At 39.8% G+C, this 24,421-nt stretch overlaps 1 protein-coding gene across 7 annotated transcripts in view; it reads right to left on the reverse strand.

Moving 5' to 3' along the window:
* Positions 1 to 24,421, reverse strand: part of TMCC1 (transmembrane and coiled-coil domain family 1) — a 198,636-nt gene that overhangs the window by 80,161 nt on the left and 94,054 nt on the right. Inside the window, exon 1 of one of the 7 annotated variants that reach the window (XM_027822398.2) lies at positions 2,836 to 3,012. The exons of the other annotated variants lie outside the window; for them this stretch is intronic. Coding sequence (XP_027678199.2) covers positions 2,836 to 2,997 — 162 coding nt within the window. The 5' untranslated portion in view covers positions 2,998 to 3,012. Of the gene's footprint in view, positions 1 to 2,835; positions 3,013 to 24,421 lie in introns of those variants that run through there. 7 annotated transcript variants of the gene reach the window in all.

Below are 24,421 nucleotides of genomic sequence, written 5' to 3' on the forward strand. Positions count from 1 at the left end.
TACTGAGAGAAAGATACACACAGGCTAGTTAAAAAAAGGTCACCAGCTCATTTGAGTTCCATTCATTATTAGCTTATGCCGCTAACCAGAATGTGAGAATTACTAAACATCTTTAAGCTTCACCTGTATTGAAACTGTTCAGTGTGAAGTGATGGAAATGTATGGAAGGAATTAATATTTAAAGTGCCAGTATGATCAGCAAAGTACCCATGTAGTAAAGATCAATAGATCTGCTTCCTGTGGGTATTTTGAGGCATAGCTTTATGACTCATACAGGTTTTCGCTCCTGATAGCGCTGCAAAGTCAGAGCAGCTATGGGGGAGCTGGATTCTATTCTAGTTCACATATAATCATGTAAATTCCAACTTCAGAATTACTGGTAATCAATGTTCCCTCTAATTTTTTACATCCATGTGTGGAATGAATTTTGTCATGTGCACCAATATGGAGGTGATGTGTGGCAGGGGTGGGGCTGAGGGGTTCGGAGTGTGGGAGGGGGCTCAGGGTTGGATGAGGGCTCTGGGGTGCAGGAGGGGGCTCGGGCAGAAGGTTGGAGTGTGGGGGGTGAGGGCTCTGGCTGGGGATGCTTGCTCTGGGATGGGGCTGGGGATGAGGGGTTTGGGGTGCAGGCCTTTTCGGGGGCTGCAGCAGGCAGAGATGACTTCCCCCAGCTCTCTCTTGCCGCAGCAGCCTGGAGCAAGAGGTGCCTCTCCCGGCCTGTGCGGCCCTTGATAGCCTGCCGCGTGGCAGCACAGCTTAGAGGGAACTTAGCTGGCAATGTGTGTGCCATCAAAAATCCAGCTTGACTTTTAGATCCCAGGTTTCAGGCCAATGCTTAGAAAAACATTTTCACTTATAAACTGCCAAATTTGATCTTGAAGTCACTAAGAGGAAAAAAATGGAACTCCATGATATCATTTTAAGAAAGATTTTCAGAAGTATAACCACACTTAAAAAAAATTATTGACCCACATTTCCAAAGCATACAATACCCTAAGCTCAGGGCCTAAAGGCAATTATATGCATGGCAATTTGGACCAGTAGATTTTCTTTCTGTGAACTCTCCCCACCAGTGTGGATAATGGAATTATACTTCCCTTCTCATTCATATTAGAGGCAAGATGACAAACACAAACTCTTCCAGAGAGGATGCCACTTGCTACTACTTCAGTCTGTAAAGTATGTTCATAGAAATCTCTGCTCTAGAGAAATCTAGACCTCATGTATCTACTTTTTCAGTTTGGTGGGGAGCCTTCATCCAGATGGAACACATTTTTCCTGATTTGTGTACTTGTAGCTATGCCAGACTCATTGCATTCTGAGGTGGAATAGTTGCCAGACCAAACTAAGAGCCCCTTTGACTTCAGTTATTAGTTTTTCCACTTTCACAAAGTTGCCTTAATCCCCCCTCATTTCTGTTGCTGATTGCCACCAATAATGTGATTAGTTTTATTTTATTAAAGGTATGTTTAAATAACTGAAAAACTATCATAGAACAAAGACTAGGAAGAGTTGCAGTAAAATTAGAGGCTGAAGCACAAGATGTAGCAGGCAGTACACAGCAACCATTAAAAGTCTGACTTTTTTTCTTCTGCTACATTGCTATTGAACAAGAAGAAACTTTGCTTTTATCTGGATAATCAACCTAACAATTCAGAACAGGACTCTGAGGGACAAGTTGAGGGGCTTATATGATTAGCTAACTTTACCCATACGCCAAAGTGAAGTCACAATGGCCTAAAAGTGGATGGAAAAGATGTTTAACTTGCCAAAAAACTGAGTTTAAGGTTCCATATTTATAATCTTGTAACAAACATCTGACATCACTGACACCTAAAACACCTGAACTCCCTGCTCTGCTTTAGGAGTTACTACTGATGGTATGACTGGAGAAACAGAATCCTGACTTGGCAGGTAAATGAGAGAAAATAATTGCAGTGGAAATTCAACTTTTTCTTGCTCTAAGGAATATTTTTCAAACCCAGGCCCAAAACCTGGCAAAAGTTATATTCATAGAATGACCACATACTGACCAAAAATTATTTGAGGCGCCACACAAACTAGCTTTTACAAGATCAGATCTCCAATACAAGGCATTTTTCCACCACTAGGCATAGATAGGACTTTCATCTGTAAATTGTGCAATGAATTGACAGCATGAGTTTGCAGTACAATGCCAAACAGGTTCTTTAATCAGAAGTTCAAATAACCCGAGACGTTTATTCCCCTATGTACCAAAGTACCTGCTGCAAAGAGCTTGTATAGTCACTCAGTGTAGGAGCCGGGGAGGAAAGAGGAAGGGAGAGGAGCCAGACTAGAGTCATAACTGATCTCTTGCTGATTACCAACAGGCCAATCTGACATCAGGCCTCTCAAACACTCTCATTCTATGATAGCGGTATGGAGGGGTGAATCCTAAAATAAAAGTGGAACCATTTTATTTTCTTAAAAGAACTATTTTATATCAGTATCAGATTCTTCCTCTATTGGGGTACTACATCCTGCCCTTAAATAGTTTTTTTTCTAGTTCCCAAGTACTATATTGAAAAAATTAAATATTTTTATTAGGGTTAGTGTTTCAAACCACACTGACAAGAGTGAGACCTAACCTATTCTAGCAGCAGAGGAATGAAGCACAATCTAGCAATGGTAAGATGTCAAACCCACTTTAGATGTAAGGTAGTGTTGGAAATCCAGTCCAAAAGACCCACTGCAGAACAGGAAATACAAGCTGGTCTGAGGAAATTGTAGACCAATCAATGATAAATACAATGAGACAAGTCAGCATTATTTCAATGCGGTATTTCAAGTGTCGGGGAACCTGCTCCAACTTACCATGTCTCTCTCTTGGCAGTTTTGGATTGAATAGCATTGCATTGCAGCCTCCCTCAATTTTCTCCCTCTAGCTTCCTTTGGTTCTGAACTTCTCCTCCTCACCTCTGTGTGAACAGCTTTATGGTGGGTGTCATGCTGTGGTGCTAATGCAGGGGACTTCATAGTGAAGACCAGCCTATACCAATGAAGATTTAGTGCACATCGCAGCTCAGCTTTTCAGTGGAATCCTTTTCAGCAGTACAAATTGCTCTGAAAAGAAACCTACAGCTACAGTGATCAGCCTCTAGGTGCAGGGTTGCCAGACATCCTGGTTCCCAAGGGAAGGGGGGTGGGGCGGGGAGGAAAGAAGAGGAGGAGGGAGGTTGCGGTCTTTCTGATCTCTCACCATTTTACTTTCCTGATGCAGTATGTTGATGCAGTTGTATGAAAGAAAATCATTGGATTTTAGAATTCGACAGGCCTTCTCTTCCTTGATTAGTGTTCAAAATACATTGGTGGGGAAAAATATCATGGTGCTTATTTTTATTTTTTAAAATAGTGCTCACTAATGCTAACTGAACCTTAGATCATGCTAAATTCTCAGCATTGCTACATCCAAATTCTGGGCTGAGTAAGGTCACCAGAGCTATCTGTAAAGGATTTTCTAGTTCACCAACAATAAAAACCATAAGGGATGCACACTCTGTCTGTTTACTGCAACTACTTTATTCAAGTAGCATTACCGAGGAATTTAAGGGAGTGAGGTGTCCAACTCCCATTGAAATTTCATCACTTTCAGTAACTACAGCTCACTCCTGCATAAAAATCTTCTGAAAGTAAAGATGATGGGATAGGCTTGAACAGATGCAGCCTTTGAGAGTTACTATAACAACAAATAGTACAAATATTATGCAGAGTTTCACTGAACAAAGACAGATGACTTGAATGGTGAGGAGGTGACTAAGCACGAAGTATTTTACAAACTCAAGGCAACAGACAAAGTAAGGTGAGTAGGTATCCCAGGGAGGTTTTAGCAGCAAAGGGCTGCCTCTCCCAGAGGTAACTCCAGCACAACGAAGAAAGACAACACTGAAAACGTACACGCTGTTTCACAGGTCTGCAAAAGAAAACAGCAGAGGAATGATATACTCAGAACAGTTTGTATGAAGATGCCAAATACATGGAAGTGAAGGAGAAGGAAATAAATTGCTCAGTAGGACACTGTTGGAGTTCTGTTGACCAATTAATCAGGAGGATTTAATAAGGAGCCAACAAAGGGCATATACACAGCCCAACTTTGGAAAAGGCATGCAGAAACAACTGTTCCGGGGTGTTCTTAGAGGCCCACTGTCAAAAGCAATTGTGTTACTTTTGAAAACACCCAAGAGCTAGTTTACAGCATAAAGTTTGATTAGAAATATCACAGAAAGGTCCCAGGTTTGTTGCTGGCTGAAGAATGCATATTAAAAATTGTGTTATACTACCCAATCCTAAATTTTCATTTTACAACAATGTAGGAGTGTGCCTTAAGACAGAACACAGCATACTGTGGCATTTTCAACACTTACAGAACGAAGCACCACCTACTGAATAAAAATGAGACTATTTCTTGAAGGTCTCTTATCGAAGTACTGACCCAGGCCCATCCTGCCCATGAGATCACAACACAAGGATGTAGCTTTAGCCATCTTGTAAAATTCAACTACTGAGCTGGAGAAGAAAAAAAAAGCAGAGAAAAAAAAAAGACTGAATAATAGAAGCTGGGAATCCATTATAATCCAGCAAAAGTCAGAGAAGTTAATGGGACTGCTTCAAAATTACTGGCTTTGGGGATGAATTTTAATTACTCTACTATATGTAATGTAGGCTCTAATGCCACGCTCACTCAAGCATCAGATGGGCATTTATCAATAATGATACTGATTGAACTGAATTAATGGCTACATAGCATCATTAATTGTGAAGAAACTGATTTTATGGAACTGAAAATTTCATACCACCTAACATCAGATTAGAAAAGAGAGGAGCAATGAGAGATTTCAAATGCCACACACTGCCCCTTAAGTTATTTGATAATATAGAGTACCTTTAGTGACACAGAATACTAAGCACATACTGAAAATAAAGATTCGTTTAAGGGGTGCATGTAACTTTAAAGTGTTGAAGAGCAAAACTAACTAGTTACAATTTCTCTTTAACAAAATGTAAATTAAACAACAAAATGTAAAGAGGAGCAAAGGTCACATTTTAGGTTGGCTAGTACCATTATCCTGACAAACACAACTGATACAATCTGATACTGAAGGATTTAGGCATAAGTGAGGTACTATTTCTCAGGAGCCACCCCTGTTATTACAACAGAATGAAAAAATACCCACAGGGTGAAATGTGACAAGACACAGAAAATTCAAAGACTGTATCTAGAAATTGCACAATAGCTTGGAACAAGCAGTTTAAGGCACCATACTCAGCAAAAGGACAGCGCACCAAAAATGCCAGTAGCGAAAGCTGCCTGATTTCAAGAAGTAATTATACATTTAACTTACTAAATACTTGTTTCATACTTGAGATAGTTCAAAGAGCTTTTGCAACGTGAGTTCACTTTTATAACATGATATGACACAGGAATCAGTACATAATCAGCTGTACTTTGTATTCATGGCTAAGTCATCTTTAGGAAAGCTTAAGGATCAAGTTCTCCCTTTGATTTCTACACCAAGGTATTATCTGTGTGTGACAGGAGATTATTTTCTTTATATACTTTTCAATCAGGGATTCTCCCAGTTTCCCCAACAACAAAAAACAAACAAAAAATCAAAATTTTTCCAAGTTGTGCCAGTAGGGAGAACTTGGCTTCCTTTATTCTGAAACCAAACATCCTGTGTGAGAGTTACCACATCAGGCCATTTAGAATACCTGCATAGTACTCCAGTAATTGGTAATGAAAGACAAGCTCTCCCACCCCTTCAGGGGTGTATCATATCTTGGGTAATCCAGCACTATACAGCTTTCAGCAAGAAATTGATCCGAGCTTCGTAAGAATGGAGACAGCTTTTTGAACTAGAGATAATTCAGCACACAGTATCAAACAATCAATCTTGCCGGGGGGTGGAGGGGAAGGTTTACAAACTTAGTCTGTCCACCATAAGCTTTTCCTCCACTTAAAAAACCATGAAGTAATGTTGAACGTTATCCACTCCACCTCCATAACTGTACTTTCACCAATACATCAAACTGCACTGCTGCAATATGAGGAGGCATATATGGACTTCAACACGCTGTTCGTGCAAAGAAACTAAAGTACACCAAATGAGCAACTAAAATAGCATTCTTCTTCCCCCCAAGAGATGTATTTATTTAAAAAATAAGGTATCTTGATTAAAAGTGTATTAAAACTCTAAAAAACCTATCTGGAAACATCAGTGCAAGCTTTGTTTCAGTCCATTTTATAAAAATACCAACCAGCTCTAATCTACTTAAAACACCAGAATGCAAATGTCCTAATGAAAAAGATTAATTAAAGCCAAAACATTATTGTAAGCAAGCAAGCAAGTAAAGGTAACTTTCAGAAGAATAACCAATCACATTTTTTGGGAGATGAGGATAGAGGACGAAAGACAAGTCTACACTTAAAACGCTGCATCAGCACAGCTGCACCAATAAAGCTGTGCGGCTGTAGTGCTTTAATGGAGATGCTCTAAGCCGACGGGAGAGAGCTCTCCCATCAGCGTAGTTAATCCACCTGTCCAAGAGCCAGTAGCTATATCAGCAGGAGAAGCTCTCCAACCAACATAGCGCTATCTACACAGGGGGCTCGGTTGGTATAACTACATTGCTATGGGGTGTGGATTTTTCACACCCAAGCCAGGACCGGATTTAGGGGCAGGCGACCCACTGCAGTGCCGGGCTTGGGGGGCACCGGGTTTGGGGTGCTGATTTTGTTGTTAGTGACAAAAGGGACAATGGAATGTTTGAAGTAACATGTTTCAGGTATTCTGTATGTGGGTTCATTTTTCACTAACCCCTTCCAGAATGTTCTGGACTTTCGTAGAATGATGTGGAACCTTCCAGACTTTGAGAACTACATTTTCCTTGAACCTCCTAGAATGTTGTCAGGCATGCCCTTGTGGGTATATAAGGGGCGGGATGTCGCCAGTCAGTCAGTGAGATAAGGCAGACAGAAAAACACTCTTGAACAATTGTACGAACCTTCACTTGACGCTGACACATGGGGTTATTCGGACTTCTATGATGATGTCGAATTGGACAACATCAGTCACACTTTACAACATGGAAAGCACTCTCCACTCCAAGTTCTCCAATTCATTCATGATGCAGAGCTGAAGGACATTTTTTCTAATGTGTGAATAGCTTTGAGGATTCTGCTCACGCTGCAGTGGCGGTGCCTGCAGGCAGAGATAGTATGTGGAGCTAGGAGCTGAGGGAGGGGAGTTGCAGTCACCCTTCCAGGGAGCTCCCCCAGGTAAGCACCACCCCTCCCCACACCCTATCCCTGAGCCCCCCCAACCCAAACTCCTGCTGCTGGCTGGTGGGGGACCCTGAGACTGCCCCAGCAGCGGCCGGTGTGCCTGGCCCAGGGGCTGCCTGAGCTGCTCAGGGCCAGGCGTGCCAACAGCTACAGAAATCATGGATGTCACGGAAGTCACAGAATCAGTGACTTCATGACCTCCATGACAAACACGGAGCATTAGTAATAGGACCTGTTCCAAAAAGCTGTTTCAAACAGTTAATTTAGGGAGTTAAGTCTATTTTATAGGTGCAAATTCATGCAGGCTAAAGGAATCTTGAAACAGGCACAAAGGACTGAACACCACAAGGAAAATTTGTAAAAACGATCAACTTGTAATAGCAGGATTATTATAGGAGTGCAATACCAAACTGATTCCTTACAATAGCTGCTCTCTAGTTTTCTCACAGAAACGACAGCTCTGCTTTTAAGGCAGTAGCTCCAACCCTTCACTTGAAGCCTGTTCCATTCTGTGAGGTCACAAAGGAATTAAACAGGCATTTAAACTGTATAAACATCAAGTGTTTGCCTCCTGTAGACCTAAAAGACACCACTGGTGTGATCCAGTGTAACAATTCTTAAGTTTAGGACCTGAACTATTTAAGGCATTTTTATTTAGAAAGTACTGGGGCAAAAATATTCTCGCAAAAATTTAAGAAATGAGTAAATGGTGTGAAAGCCTATAGATGACAAATTCATAGAAAAAGCCCCATTTTCCTATTACTGAGCCTTCTCTATCCAGTACCACTCTGGCAGTACAAAGTACTCTTTCACGTACATAAGCAGATCTTCTCCTTTAATCAAAGGGCTAGTCTACAGTGGCAACGTTAAAGCTCTGCCACGGCAGTGCTTTAACGTGGCTTGTGTAGTCACGGCAGAGCAATGGGAGAGAGCTCTCCAAGCACTCTAAAAAACCCACCTTTACGAGGGGCGCAGCTCCTAGCGCTGGTGCACTGTCTACACTGGTGCTTTACAGTGCTGAAACTTGCTGCGCTCCCAGGTGTGTTTTTTCACACCCCTGAGCGAGAAAGTTGCAGCGCTGTAAAGTGCCAGTGTAGACAAGCCCTTAGTAACAAGGTTTCAGATGTACAGAAATGAAAGGAAACATCCTGTGTATGATCTGCTGTATTCTTTTCTCATTAGTTACTGTTGTCTCCTCTCCCTACTTCAGGCACCAACTGTGTTAATGGATGTGTCTAATATTTTAAGATCTTCAGGAGCCTTGTCTTCCTGTACACCTGTAAAATATCATGCCCACCAATGGCCCTGCAAATAAGATACAAGAAATATGGTGTAGTCTAGAATTTTAATTAGCTGGCAAAATGCTTGCGTCCAGGCCTATTTAGAAAGGCACTTTGTGGGATCTCCACAACTGTCCTCGGTCCCAATTCTTCTCTTTATCTATTGACTTTCAATTAATGGTGATCTAAAATTTGAAAAGCCTAATTATTTCCTAAATATCACAGAAATTTCTCTTACCGTCCTCCTTCAACAAGTTGAATGAATAACTTTACATACCACTACAATACTTGGGATTGTACATGAGACATAGCTATTTACCGAAGACAGAGCAACAAATCTCAAGAACTTATACAGGGGGAATCAGGATCTCCCCAAGAAACCTCAAAACATTTTCATCAACATTATTCCTGGGCTAGGAAGCGGATATTCTTCCGCTGAGTGTATTCTAAACTTGCTTAAAGAAAAGCATAACCAAAAAGCAATTTAAACGACAAACGTTCTGAAAAACGATACCCCTTCTATTTTAGCCTATTAAGCCATAGTCAGACCCTCTACTGCAAACTATAGCAGATTTTTATTTAGAAAAATCAAATAAGGGACTTGCATTGACAGCTAGAGTTCAAACACAGTTCACAATGTAATTTTATCTGCAGTTTATTCATAGGTAGATAAGAGGTCACTGTAAACATGGTCTCTCTCTTTCAATATATAAACAGTAACAGTTGTCGTTTTTCTGATTAGGGAAGAAGTTAAACATCCTGGTTTTGACCCTTCTAACACTGCTCCATAAAAATATTCTGTGCTGGGAAAACTGATTAACAGTATCTCCACCTGCTAATAGCTTCTTCAGCAGTGTGTAAGATTTGGGTCACAGTGTGTGTCTGATTACAAACTACAGCTATTAAAAACAATATGCAATTGCTTTTGCACTTTTACACTATTTTGCACCATCTTTAGACAACACTAATTAGGGTGTGAACTCTTAATATTGCTCCAATTTCTACCAGCGTGAGAGGTTAAGCTCTCGTACTCTTCATTTCAGCTCTTTCAGGTTATTCAATATTATCAACCAACAACATTTTTAAATCAAACACAAATAAGCTTCATTTTTAAAGAAAAGTTATTCACTAATGTCCGCAAGCAGACGACTGGTTCAATGCAAACTAAGGACTTTATGCAGGGTGCTGAGCAGACCTACTCTCAGTAGATAGCCGGTGTAAGGTGGTAAGATGTTTAACACCTATTGTATTTGTAACAGTGACAGCCATTTCTTCAAACTTAACCAACTGTACAGTAGTTTTGCACATTACATGCAGGGTATTTCATGCTTAATCTTCTCCATGGTTTGAGCCAACATGCATTTTAGTATTCCAGAGCACAAAACAAATGGGGTAATTTTCACAGAGCCACATTATTTTCAATTGTGACCACTGCATTAGATTGTGATTAAGGTATTTTTAAAGGTTTTGAAATGGTATTGATGATTCCTATCACCTAAGCGTACATGGTGCACCATAACACATAAAAAGTCCCTACCCCAAAAGGATTTGCCATCTCAAGGTTTTAATCAAAGCTATGCAGAGCAAGACTCAATACACACAAAATGGAGTATGGCCATTAGAACTTGAATGTTTCAGAGAATATTTGTAGGTGGGTTTTTAGGAAATTTTGAAGTGAGGAGATGGAAGGAAGCTTGCTTTGTGTTGGGTTGAATGCGGGATAATATGGAACAAGATCCAGAGTTGACAGATGAGCGGAGTGGTAAGGAAGGTTGGGTGAAATATGAAAGCAGGGGTGTGGGCAGGGACAGAGACATGGAGATCTTCGAAGGGAAGGAGAGGCGGCATAACATACATTCATTAATATTTTATCAATAGTTCACTGACAAAAAGTAAAAGGTTTGGGAGTCATATTGAAGAACCAGAAGACTGATGTATAGAAAAGAGAGGAAATTCTAATTCTCCCTGGAAAAGATCTGTTACCTATGCCCCAGAAGCAATAAAACAAGAATGACAAAAAATAATGCACTTGTTTTGATTTAAGAGCTATTTGATTTTGACCTCATTATTCCTCTCAATCCCCCACCTCTCAATCCTCTCAACCACCCTCCCCGCCCCCGGCCAAAATGTTTTTTATGGGATATTTCAGGTCAGATCACAGTGAGTCTTCAGGTTAAGCAAGACTCATACACAGATCAGAGGAAAACCACTCCAGCTGGTTATAAAATCAGGCATATGAATGTTACCAGACCTTTCCTTGAAACAATAATACTGGGTGTAGCAATCATTGTTTGGGTGCACTGGCCTCATCTTTTACTGTGTAAAGTCATCCTTTATTTTCCCTTCAGGGAAAAAAAAAAAAAAAATCAGAGGAAGGAAAAGAAATTCTACATAGGAACTTTACTGAACTCCCTCTGGGCACTCAAAGGGCATCTCTGAGCAGCCTCTTTTCCATGCCAGCAGTGTGCTGCTTAAATTGACTGCATTTATTCAAGAAGCAATTCTGAAGTGGATCTGCCTGTTTATCTGTGGATTATAGGAGATACTTGTTCAAGAGAGACCTTTAACAAATACTCCCTTCAAGAGGGCTGATCTGCTTTTAAGTTACACTGCAAAGGATGGAGTAAAGGAACAGACAAAAAAACAACACACCGGAGAATTTAACAGCCAAAGTGTACCTGGACAAATAATTTGACAAAACCCTTGAATTATTATTATTTTTCTTTGGAAGTAGCAGTTATCTGAAATGCCATGAATACAAAGCCAAGACTCTGTCTATATCATGGTTAATAATACTTTGCAATTTGATAGCATCTTCAGTCCAAAGATCTCAAAGCATTTTTACAATTTTTTATATTGTTAAATTAAACCTTTTAATACCCATATAAGGTAAGTGTTATTTGCAGAGGGGAAAAATGAAGCACAAGGTCACAGAGATACTATGTCAGAGCTGGGAATGCAACCCAAGTCTCTGAACTCAGTCTTATGCTTTAACCATTAAACCAGGCTTCCTCTCAAATATTTCAGACACATCTGTGGCTAGTACAAGTTTCCTTGACCAGCTGGCAGTTTTTTAAACAGATACCACCATGCTTCAAGTTCAATCTACAATGAAAAGAAAAGAAAATTTATACTAGGGAAATCTGCTAGAACATAGTAGCCCTAGACATGGCTAAAAGAATACAAATCCTGCAGCATGGGATGGAATGAATCATGTTTTTATGGGTTCCTGACTTGTGCTATAGTTGTGGATATTTAGAGGGCTAAAGGATGGTTGGGGACCAAAGTTAATGCATGATTTGATCCAACTTATGCTGCCAGAGTTTGAACCATTCCCAAGACTGTTGTATTGTAGCCGAGTTCCCCAAAATGAGGTTTTCTTTTTTAGTGCATGTCACTGAGCAAGGTTTTCTAAATTTGGAAGCCATGATTTAGACTGTGTTCATTTCCAGGCAGGGACTTGCCTTCCCTTTGCTTGGAAAGCTCGGAGTATGTTTTGGACAATACAGAAATCAAAATGAACAGTAGTAGTAAATACTGACCCCCGCAAGAAATCCCTGTCAATGTTGGTCAGGGAAGTTGTGCTACTAAATTGTGTTGTTGTTTGCTCAGTGCAGTGGTCCCCAAACTTTTTCCGTTGTGTACCTCCTTATGGAATGGAACCTGTCGACGTCACTCCCGGGAACCACAGCTGGGGCCGGGAGCAAGGCTGTGGCCAGGGCCCGACCTGGGCTGGGGCTGGGCCAAAGCAGAGCTGGACGCAGAATGGGACTGGGTGTTGCTCCCTCCCTGCCCTCCTGTGGGGACTGGCCTGGGCCCTGCTGTGCCCCCCCAACAGACATTTCTCCACACCTCCCTAGTGGGATGCATCCCACAGTTTGGGGACCATTGGCTTAGTGTATGATTTCAGCAGCAGCATGCACAACGCCTACAAGGATTTGTTATAGCCAAGCCTTGCTCATACCTTAATATAGAACTTCTTTACAACTCTCAAAACGATCTGCTCCCAAGCATAGTCTGAGAATGAAGTGAAGTTAGTATTTGATTTTGAGAAGATCAGATTTACAATCCTTAAGTCCCTTGGACTCCATTTACAAATAAGAGATTGTGCATAATCGTGTGTGGAATGTTTTGTTTTTAAGAGTGTATTCAGTTACACAGAAGTCAGCCTTATCACCTCAGCAGTTTGGCAGCAACTCTACTTAAAATCACAACTGTAAGCAGAACCTTCCCTTAACCACACAGTTCACACAGCAGTTATGTGAGAGAAGAGACCAAGAGGATCGTTTACATTTTCCTGAGCTCTAAAATGAGTGCTTTGTAACTGTAGCCAATTTCAGTGCTGGATGTAACATCTAATATCTGACGCCCCTGGCCTCGTTAGCTGTGGTTTCTTCACCACTGTACTAAAATGCTTCTGATTATTAAGAATATCCAGCAGAGGTCCTTAATGAAATTAAGATTGCTGAAAGTAAGATTAATGAAAAAAGACTTTCAAATACCTGTACAAAAATACCATATGTACAGAACTTTAAGCATGTCACACATAAACACACTTTATTTTCTATTTCATCCTATGAAGTGAGCTGTAGCTCACGAGAGCTTATGCTCAAATAAATTGGTTAGTCTCTAAGGTGCCACAAGTACTCCTTTCCTTTTTGCGAATACAGACTAACATGGCTGTTACTCTGAAATCTGTAAACATAGCTCTGTTTAATGTGTTGGGCAGAGATGTTGCTCTGTGGACACTTTTCCACATTCCTTTCACTTAAGCCACTAAGCAAATATCAGATAGTAGTGGTCTTTCGGTCACTCCTGACCTGGGCAGGATTTGAACGAGGTAAAAGATATTATCCTATTAACAATTTATTGAGCCATGCAGTCTGTCTTTTCCTCTAGATGCATATTCCTGTAAAGAACAGAGGCGATAGATGCTAGTCATGTTGCTTAATGCATCAGCACAGTATAAGAATCTGAATACAATTAGAACAGTGAACATGTAAGGAATATTTTCTCTTTAGTTTTTAAAGAAAAAAGGGTTGCCCCCCCCCACCCCCTTAAAAAAAATCTAAATAGATCTGAACAGGACTAAAATATCAGCCTCGTCTGAACTAGTTTCATAAAGGAAGAAAACAAGATATAATTGGTATCTCAACAATTAAAAAAAGTAGGTTAAAAATTCTGACACCAAAGAAAGCAGCATTCCATTTTCCTCCTGTCTGATTGACTCAGTTTTTAATAATTCATATTCTGCTCTAGTCAAGTTCCAAGGCAGGTGTTGGTGCTGCACACAGTCAAACCTCAGTTAAGATACCTGTGATGCGCCCAGTTTGAATGAAAACTGCATAGCTCCAGTTTTGACATGTATTATTGATGCTTACACTAGATTCCAAAAGGACACACCCCTTTGAAAAGCCCCTTGCATAGAGTGCACATATGATCATTTCAAAGGGGGAAGGTGGGGAAAGAAAGAGAGACTTAATTAAAACTAGGGCTGTCGATTAATCACAGTTTTAATCGCACAGTTAAACAATAGAATACCAATTGAAATGTCTTAACGTTTTGGATGTTTTTCTACATTTTCAAATATATTGATTTCAATTAAAACACAATACAAAGTGTGCGGCACTCAATATTTTTATTACAAATATTTGTACTTTAAAAATGATAAAGAAATAATATTTTTCAATTCACCTCATACAAGTACCGTAGTGCAATCTCTTTATTGTGAGAGTGCAACTCACAAATGTAGATTTTTGTTACATAACTGCACTCAAAAACAAGACAATGTAAAACTTTAGAGCTTCAAGTCCACTCAGTCCTATTTCTTGTTCAGCCAATTGCTAAGAGAAACAAGTTTGTTTACATTTACGAGAGATAATGCTGCCCGCTTCTTATTTACGTCACCTGAAAGTAAGGACAGACATTTGCATAGCACTTTTGTAGCCGGCATTGCAAGGTATTTACGTGCCACATATGCTAAACATTCATATGCTCCTTCAGGCTTTGGCCACCATTCCAGCGGACATGCTTCCATGCTGACAAGAGCTCGTTAAAAAAAATGCATTAATTAGATGTGACTGAACTCCTTGGGGGGAGAATTGTATGTCTCCTGCTCTGTTCTACCTGCATTCTGCCATATATTTCATGTTATAGCAGTCTCGGATGATGACCCAGCATGTTGTTCATTTTAAGAACACTTTCACTGCAGATTTGACGAAAGGCAAAGAAGGTACCAATGTGAGATTTCTAAAGATAGCCACAACACTTGACCAGTGGCGTAGCTAGGTGGAGCGAACAGGGGCAGCGGACATAAAAAAAGATGCCATCTGCTTGTACTCACCGGGAGGCGCTCCGGGTCCTCAGCGGCACTGAAGGCCCCCGCCGCCGAAATGCCGCCGAGGAGCCGGAGCGCCGCCGGGTGAATAAAAATTTTAAAAAGCGCCTATAAATTAAAAAGGCGCCACTTGTGCTCAGAGGGGGAGCAACCGCTCCCTCCCTGGCTACGCTATTGCACTCGACCAAAGACTTAAGAATCTGAAATGCCTTCCAACATCTGATCGAGATGGGGTGTGGCGCATGCTTTCAGAAGTCTTAAAAGAGCAAAACTCTGATGCGTAAACTACAGAACCCGAACCACCAAAACAGAAAATCAACCTTCTGCTGGTGGCATCTGACTCAGATAATGTAAATAGACATGCGTTGGTCTGCACTGCTTTGGACTGTTATCAAGCAGAACCCATCATCAGCATGGAAGCATGTCCTCTAGGTTGAAGCCCGAAGGGACATATGAATCTTTAGCGCATCTGGCATGTAAATTTCTTGCAGCGCCGGCTACAACAGTGCCATGCGAACGCCTGTTCTCACTTTCAGGTGAGATTGCAAACAAGAAGCGGGCAGCATTATCTCCCGTAAATGTAAACCAACTTGTTTCTCTTAGCGATTGGCTGAACAAGAAGTAGGACTGAGTGGACTTGCAGGCGCTAGTTTTACACTTATTTTTAATGTAGGGTTTTTTGTACATAATTCTACATTTGTAAGTTCAACTTTCATGTTAAAGAGATTGCATTACAGTACTTGTATTAAGTGAGTTGAAAAATACTATTTCTTTTATTTTTATAGTGCAAATGTTGATAAATATAAAGTGAGCACTGTACACTGTATTCTGTGTTGTAATTGAAATCAATATATTTGAAAATATGGAAAACATACAAAATATTTATATAAATAGTAGTATATTGTTTAATCGCACGATTAATCCTGATTAATTTTAATCGCTTGACAGGCCTAATTAAAACACGATTGTGCAATACGCGTAAGTTGCCTCTAAGACAAGCTTGTTAATAGGACCCCCTAAAAATGTTCAGTTACTCATTTCTTAAATCAGTGAATAGCAAGTACGTTTGGAAATGGAGCCCTTTGTTCCTCCACATTTTAGCTCATTTGTTTCAATGGGAGAGAAAGGGGGTGCTTTGAGGAGACTCTTACCTCTGAAGAAAACCTGGGAAAAGTATCTTACATTCTCTCTCAGACATGATATTGTTGAAAGAATACTGGAATGAAAATCTGTTGCCATGGATGTCACACAATCCTCAGATTTAAAAAAAAAAAAAGGTCACCAACCCTTACAGTAACCTTCATTCCCAAGGATTCCAGAGGGCTTCAAAAATGAAGACCTGCACAGAATGAACTCTAAATTTAACAGAGCAAGAGACCTCTGTTTCCCCATCACCTCCTAAATAGAGAAGCTAGTCCATTTTGCCATCAAATGAGAGAGTGCTAATTCAGTTGGAAACAAGGACTAAAATTTTTTTTTCAAGAATTTGGTTCCAAACTGACAGATTCAAGTATGTAGAGGATCACACTGAAGTAAATTCTTCAGCATTGGGCTCAAGTAGTAAAAAGTTTCCTGGAACAGAGTTGAAATTTAAATCATAAAACCACACAAAACTTCTAAAAACATTACAGTTCTCAGATTTTCAGATGCAAGGGCTGTATATGTCTATAAATCTTGTCAAGATGTAAAGTGAGCACTAAAGAAGTGATTTAATCAACATTTAGTGTTTTTAAAATAGTCTTGAATGATTAGGTCTTAACTTTCCTTCCCTTCTATTGTTTGTGAGCCTAGAAACTGAAACCAGCAGTTCTTTAGTTTCACTCGAAGAACAAGACTCTAGAACCAAGTCTTTAAAAAAAATTTTTTTGTTCATGATGAAAATAGAACTGCATAATGCGCTATATATAATCTCTTCTTTATAGACTGTAGCAGATGCCAAATGGCATAGTATAACCACATCTTACTCCCTCTTATGGAAAGGAGGGATTACTGCAATTTGTTATACAGTTTAAGTCTGTCTTCTATTATGGGTTGAAAATCCTTTGACTGTGGTTTTCCTTAGAGAAACAAACATGAGACACTCAATTTCATTTCCTACTGTCAAACTAGACAATAGAGATTCTTCTCAAATTGTGCATCGAACATAGCCTTCTCACTAACCCTCTAAGACAACAACATCATTTCAAGATTTACACAGCAGTTTGGTTGTTAACAGAATACCACCTTTAACAGAATAGCCAGGGTTGTCCTCCTAGTGGACATTCTACGTGCACCCAAAATAGATGCAAGAACAGGGGCCCCAAGTTTACATATTCTGCTTGAATCTAGTTCACAAAGTCAGAAGATGAGGAATGGGCCTGTCTGTTGAAGCATGAACCTTCAGTTAATTATCAACTCACTAAATCATCAGAATGTGCTAATGGAAAAACGCAATGAAAGCAACTTGGCTTGTTGGGGTGTAAGGAGGTGGAAGCAGAGGGGGCCCACAAAATAATGTGCAGTAGTCCAAACTGGAAACAGTATTTAATTAACCAGCACTAATCTCAAGGACCAAAGATATGAAACATACAGAACATTCAATCCAAAGTACCCACGTACCTGTGAAAGGATCCCTAAGAGGTTGTGCTCAACAGCCAAGAATTGCTAGTGACCACTCCATAGATGGAAAATCTGACCTCAAGTTGCTGCCATTCATTATTTGATCTTTAAGTTCTACAAACAAAGTGCTTCTGTATTTTTGGTGTATTATTCACCTTATAAACAAGCACTTAAAACAATCAATGTAATTGATATTTTTTAAATACTCATCCAAATGGACAGTTTTACGTTCCTGATCTCTCTGAAGGTTGCTACTATAGCCATGAAATCCAACTGGTACAACTAAAAACAGATGTTGATGCTATGTGGAAATTTTAAGCTATATACTCATTTCCCCTTCCTCAAAGCCTGAACATAGCATGCTGCAGCTCACAGTTATCCAAGAGGCCCTGAGCAACAACCAGACACACGCCAGAACTAAGGCCCCAGAGAGCACTGAAGCGCCATTGACAGTGCCATTCTTCTACGCTACCACCCCCTCATTTTAGCATAATTTATTCTAGACAGGGCTCTTTTACTCTGTGGACACCTGAACTTTTGTTTTTGCTTTTAAAAGACACACACAGAATCAGCGAGACTATAATGATTTCTTTGGTTGTCTTATAGAAGTTTTCCAGGAAGGTGATATGAATGTGATTATTTTGTTAACTAAAGCAACACTACTGTTAATTCTAGTAAAAATAATAGTCAAAAGGAAATCTAAAAGACATACTCAGTGATTTTACAACTCTGGCACTGGGTATTACAACGTTTTTAAAAATCAAAATTTTACATTTACACAGAATCTTACATCCCCCAAAAATCCCAAAGCATTTGAGGAACTATATACAAACAAGCACCACCACATCATTGAAGCGTAGACACTCCTGGGATCATGGGAAGCAGCCAGTCCAACACCACTCCACAGTACACTGCACAAGTGTGACGGCAGAAGAAGTAGGGAATGTCATGCGATCTCTAGTGTTCATCCATAGCAGATAGGACCTGTGTTTATGAAGTCCTTCAGTAGTCCTGTATGGAACTCAGTTTATCTACCTTGGAAGACTGAAGTTCTGAATGGAACCTGTTGCAGGGTGTTCCAAACCTGATGTTCAGATAACTAACCCATTTCTGGTGTTGGGTGAACTGAAAGTGATCTTTGTGGCCCTCATGCGTCATTGTAAATCCTACATTTCCACTTTCCATGCAAGGGATGGCTTTTTCCCCCCTCTATGTTCCACTTCCCACCAGTGCTGTTTGTTTGCACTGCCACCTGTTGCCGATTCTGGGGAAACAATGCCTTGCAACTTTGCCCCACAACCACTACTCATGATTGGTTTTCCACATCAAAGCTGGAATGGTAAGTGATAAGTTGTGCAGTGATTCTATTCTCTGATCTTGAAATTAGCACAGCGTCTCCCTTCTCCATTCTGCATAACTACTATATCTAGATTTAGAAGAAAAATGCATGGCATTATTGTATCAGTCTATTACATGCAATATACTGCATGTTTTTCAAATCCTGTACGAATCTTAAGATTTTACTAAGGAATGCTTTGGATTTCTATGCTAATGAATGCTAGAGCTTTAACATCTCTTAACAAGACAGCCTGGAGGCTGCATCGTGGTTGCAAAATTTTGTGATGGTCCTATTTTTCTCGGGGGGGGGAGGGGGGGGGGGAATCAACCTCCTCTCAAACTTGCAAGACACCATAAAGGCAAAAAATTGGGAGACTTTGGGCCCCTTTCTCCAGAGGATTTGTATTGCATCATAGCCAAAGGTTCCTACATCCAAGATTCACATAGTCATTGTTCAAAACCTTTATTAAGGCAGAGTTAAAGTTGATGACAAACTTTGTACCCTTCCAGAATGTCAGGTATACCTACACGTAACTATTTCCTGATTTTGAGATGTTTAAGACCCACCCTGTAACCTTAATTCTGACTTTTGTCCAACCTTCCTCTGAACTGATTAATGGGCAAGTCTAATTCTACCCATGCAATTGCTATGAAGTCAATGGCAATGCGACTGAAGGCAAAAGTTGGCCCATGATCAGCAAATTATGGTTCAATGGTCCTTCAACATTGTACCTACCGTTAAAATCATGAAAATAGTAAATGTTTAAATGTATTAAAAAGCTAGGATGATTTTTGAACTATTTTAAAATTTAAAAAAATCACGAGTTCTTAAATTACGGAGCACTAAAAGATTCATTTGTCATCTGTAACCTGGTATCAGTTCTGGTCATTCAGGTCTGTATGGTAAGATAAAAGCTATGTGAAAGGCTGAAATGGTGTTCAGTTGAGCAATGCAGCAGTTGCTCAAACCTGTGACATACATCTTTGTTGGCTACAGATAGAATCTGAGGCACACACAATTAGAGGGAGACATGACAATACGAAATGGAAGGATTATTTGGAACACAGTCTCCTCTCTTTCAGAATTAGGAACTTGTTTAACTAGGGCTGCTGTCACTTAGCAAAGGAGGGTCAGAGTGATTTAGATTTTCTCTAGAATGGCACTGACCATATGAGCTGGGGAATTCTCATGTCTAAAAATAACAGCATATGAAAAAAATGGGCTTTTAAGACATTCCTTTGTTCAGTGGATGAGCCTCCTTCATCTTCTCGAAACAGAGGTGCCCAATTATCTACGTAGCTTAGATAAACTTTTCCACCTGCTACTTTGAGATTACCCAGTTTTTACTACATCATCTAGTCATGCTTCTCTGCTCAGTTGTGATACATTGCTATGGAAGGATCATTTTTACACACTGTATGACAGAATGAATGCATACAGTAGGCTATAGCACAATCTGAATTGCTGTTGATATTACACAACAAGGAGTGAGTTGCAACTTCTAGATTAGTGATACCGAACGTGACTCAAATTTTTAAACCGGCAGGGAGAGTACAGACAAAATCATCAGTGAAGTATTTTAAAAATATGTGCTAGCAATAAATTGTTTTTCTGTTCAGACTCTTTACACTGAGAAGTCTGAACTTGAACCCTTGAAGAAGAGCTGTTAATTTCACAAATACTTCAATTTACAATAGCTTCTCCTTCCTTGAAGAGTTCAGTATTCTACAACTGTAGATTAGGAGTATGTACTTCCTACAGTAAGAAGTACTTTTCTAGGGCCCAGGACACCTCAGCCTCATTATAGGCTAGGTATTGTTTCTTACATTAACGTGCCTGATCATGAGAGATGCCAAGCTCCCACAACTCCGACTATAGTTAATGCTGTACCTGCTGTCCAAAACAGGAGTAGAACCTGTCTTGATTTTATCTTAATGTAAAAAAAAAAAAGAATCTAAATCCTGTTGGAACAAGGCCATTCCTATGAAAAGCTCATTTTAAAACAAGAGAAATTGCTTGCAAGTTTCAGTCCCATTCCAGAACACTGAGCCCAAACACTGAAGAGAAATGGGTAACAGTTCTGGACTAATATTTCACATTTTGCAATCCAACCTCAAATGAACTACCACCTCCTTACCAACTTGAAGCTTTTCATTTCCTCTGCTTCTATTGTTCCACAGCCCATGTGATCAGGCTAAAACAATTTATTCCTGCTGAAAGAAGGAGGTTTTCCCCTTGACTCCTTTGTTCTCCACCAACAGGGCCCTGCTTCTTTTGCATCGGTGACATAGGCAGTGGGCTTCAGTGCCCTTCACAGGCATGCACACGTAAGCAAGCAAAAGAATTTAGCACCACTGTCCCATCTGAAGTTTTACAAAAACCAAAAGAGACCAAGCACATTCAGGCTTCTGAGCACAGCGTCTTTGCAACTAGAAAGAAACATTTGTTTTTTAGCCTTTGAGAAGTGTGGATAATTTGAGGAGACATTTTAGTGTTTTGCGGGTGCTTGGGGAAAATTTTCATTAAAAACAGTAACAGCTACAGAGCGCAACATTATCTATAGGGTCTTTCCTTCCCCCCATAGTTGTTTCCATATCAGCAGTATTTAAACAATGGTACAATAAGCCACTTTAGCCATCAAGCTGCTTTGAAGTTCCCTTCTATAAACTGTTGTACATTGGTATCCAACTTCATGAACATCCACTACAAATCTTTCTTAGCCATTATATGAACAACATACCCCCAATATCTCAATGTCTTTACTTTAACCCGTTAACCTTTTACCCCCAATCGGGGAGACTGAAGATTATGTATTCCTTACGCCACCCGTTCCTAAACCAAATTACGCACCCCTTGATAATCTGTACCTTATTCCCTGACAACCAGAAACTTCTATGCTTAAACTCTGTACCGTTTTCTTTTTACTTCAACATCATCTTAATAAAATATTATCTAGAGTCTTTCCTCCCCCACCCCCCATGGTTGTTTGCATATCAGCAGTATTTAAACAATGGTACAATAAGCCACTTTAGCCATCAAGCTGCTTTGAAGTTCCCTTCTATAACTATTGTACACTGGTATCCAACTTCATGAACATCCACTACAAATCTTTTTTCTCCTCTTTCAAAAATATTTTTTTTAGCTGTAGTGATTAGCCATCCATACAGTCAACATGCTTAAGTGTGTTAAACCATGTGCTGACAATGGACACTTAAGGCAGATGACAAGTTCACAATGGACTCTTTCAAAATCAGGATTAATCTTCCACTTTTATTTCCCCATACCATAGGCAAAGTTTCAGAGTAGCAGCCATGTTAGTCTGTATTCGCAAAAAGAAAAGGAGTACTTGTGGCACCTTAGAGACTAAAATTTATTTGAGCATAAGCTTTCGTGAGCTACAGCTCACTTCATTGGAGTGGATCCACTGAATGCATCCGATGAAGTGAGCTGTATACAGCTCACGAAAGCTTATGCTCAAATAAATTTGTTAGTCTCTAAGGTGCCACAAGTACTCCTTTTCTTTTTACCATATGCAAAATTCATGTTACCTTGATTTTTTTAGCTGGCAAAACAACAAGCCAATACATTAAATAATGTTCATCTTTCATTCTTGAAGGATTCCAAAGTGCTTTACAAGTTGTGTGTAAGGAGATCGTATCACCCAGGACTAAGCAGCAGTTACCCAATGGTGATGAAAATATGGAATGTTGTTTTCCAGGGTGCTTTATCACTTCTGCTGGACTGGTCAAAGCACAGATATGCTGTAGAGAACCATCCAACACTGGCAGTGAGACACTGGGTGGCCCAATAGATTTCCATCACTGTAGTGATGGGGGCAGAAGTTACACAAGTACACAAAGTGCATATGGCCCAATCCTTACATAGCAAGTACCAGAGGTATCATAGGAGGGTAATGATGTGATGTTGCATCATAATTACTACCTTAATATTGAGCTTCAAACGAGAGAGCTGATATCACTTGAGTGCTTCTGGACCGAAGCATAACCAGTAGGTAATCTTTAGGAACATGCCAGCAATGTGCAGAGAAATAGCATTTTTCAAGTTATAACCACATAAAAAGAGAAGGAGGTTCCAGCACATCTGTCTACGGCCCATATTCACACACAGGCATTCTGTAGTTTTGTTATTTTATAGAAGACATTGAACTTGGGCTCAAAAATATTTCAGCCCCTTCTTTAGGAACCCATTTAGGGCCTCACTCTTCTACCAATATTCAAGTCTTTCAACACACGCACGAGAATCAATATTGACTGTAGAACTGGTTTGCCATGTTTACCCTTCAAACAGGTTAGTTCTTCAAATTTTGTTTTCAACAGTTACCACCACCTCAGAGGTGTTAAAAGTTGTGAATTTTCCACTCCTACAACCCCGGTTGCCTTTTGTGATTTAAACAACACATATGCAGATGATATGGAGAAGCAGAATACTTTCTGCTATTATTGAATGTTTTTCATTAATGGGAAGTTTTAGATCTTGAGCCTTATAACATCCCACTTCTGTATTCTTATGATCCTGGCCTTAATTTGTCAAGGACATGCTCTCTGAATGACCCTTACTATGAATCTCAAATTTTAGTAACTACCCTGTGGTGCTGTAACAGGTTACTTGAGACTGCAGACTGAATTTAGAGCATGTATTTTCCCCTCTTTTTAAAACATGCTACTGTTTGTAACAATACCTCAAGTGATTAAAATCTTGCTCCATTTCTTTACCAAATTTCTCCATTAACTTTATAGATCCCCAAAGCCTCACAATTCAAATAAATGGCAAAAACATCCAAAATGTTTGTAATCTCAATTCCTGATCCAATGGCCATTGAAATTATGAGAAATGCTCCCATTGCTTTCAATGGGCTTTAGATTAGTCCTTAAATGACTGTATGGAACTTTATTACCGTAGTTTTCTCGTTAGCACAACGAATGGTTTAGCTTCTCGGCTTGTGCCTGGAAGTAAAATGAATGTCTATGTTTAGAGAACAAGCAAGTTCCCAAATGATTGAAATGTCTGCCTCAAACTGTGCATTCAAGTTTATTTACCTCAGAGTAACAAGAGCTCCCATTGTTTTAATTATCTCTTGGTAACAAAATGATTCTGAAATGATTACTTTCAAATCTGTATCCTATCATGAACTTTATTTACAGGGACTTTAATTTGGAGCCTAGAAACTCTGACTGCTTTCCCGCTCTTAAAATTGGAAAGAGGGGAAGATTTGTAGTAATTAAGTATCAGTGCTTTCTGAACATTTTACTTATTGTAAAGCTAAAACAGCTGTTCAGATGAAACCATTTTTATAACCACACAAAAAAAAGCTATGGAACTGCAGAGAAGATGAAAACTAGAATAAAGTAATGTCCTTCAGGTAACTTAACCAACAGAGCTCCACCAAATTCAGGTCTTTGTCATGGGACACATTTGTATCCTCCCTCCCACCACAAACCTCACCACTGCTGTATAGTTTAAAACAAACAGCAGATCAACAATTACAGCACATAGAAAAGATGTTCTATGTTCTATAAACTTCGAAGAGTTGATGGGACAAGATT

The sequence above is a fragment of the Chelonia mydas genome, chromosome 7 (genome assembly GCF_015237465.2).
Source record: "Chelonia mydas isolate rCheMyd1 chromosome 7, rCheMyd1.pri.v2, whole genome shotgun sequence".
Classification (NCBI taxonomy): Eukaryota; Metazoa; Chordata; order Testudines; family Cheloniidae; genus Chelonia; species Chelonia mydas.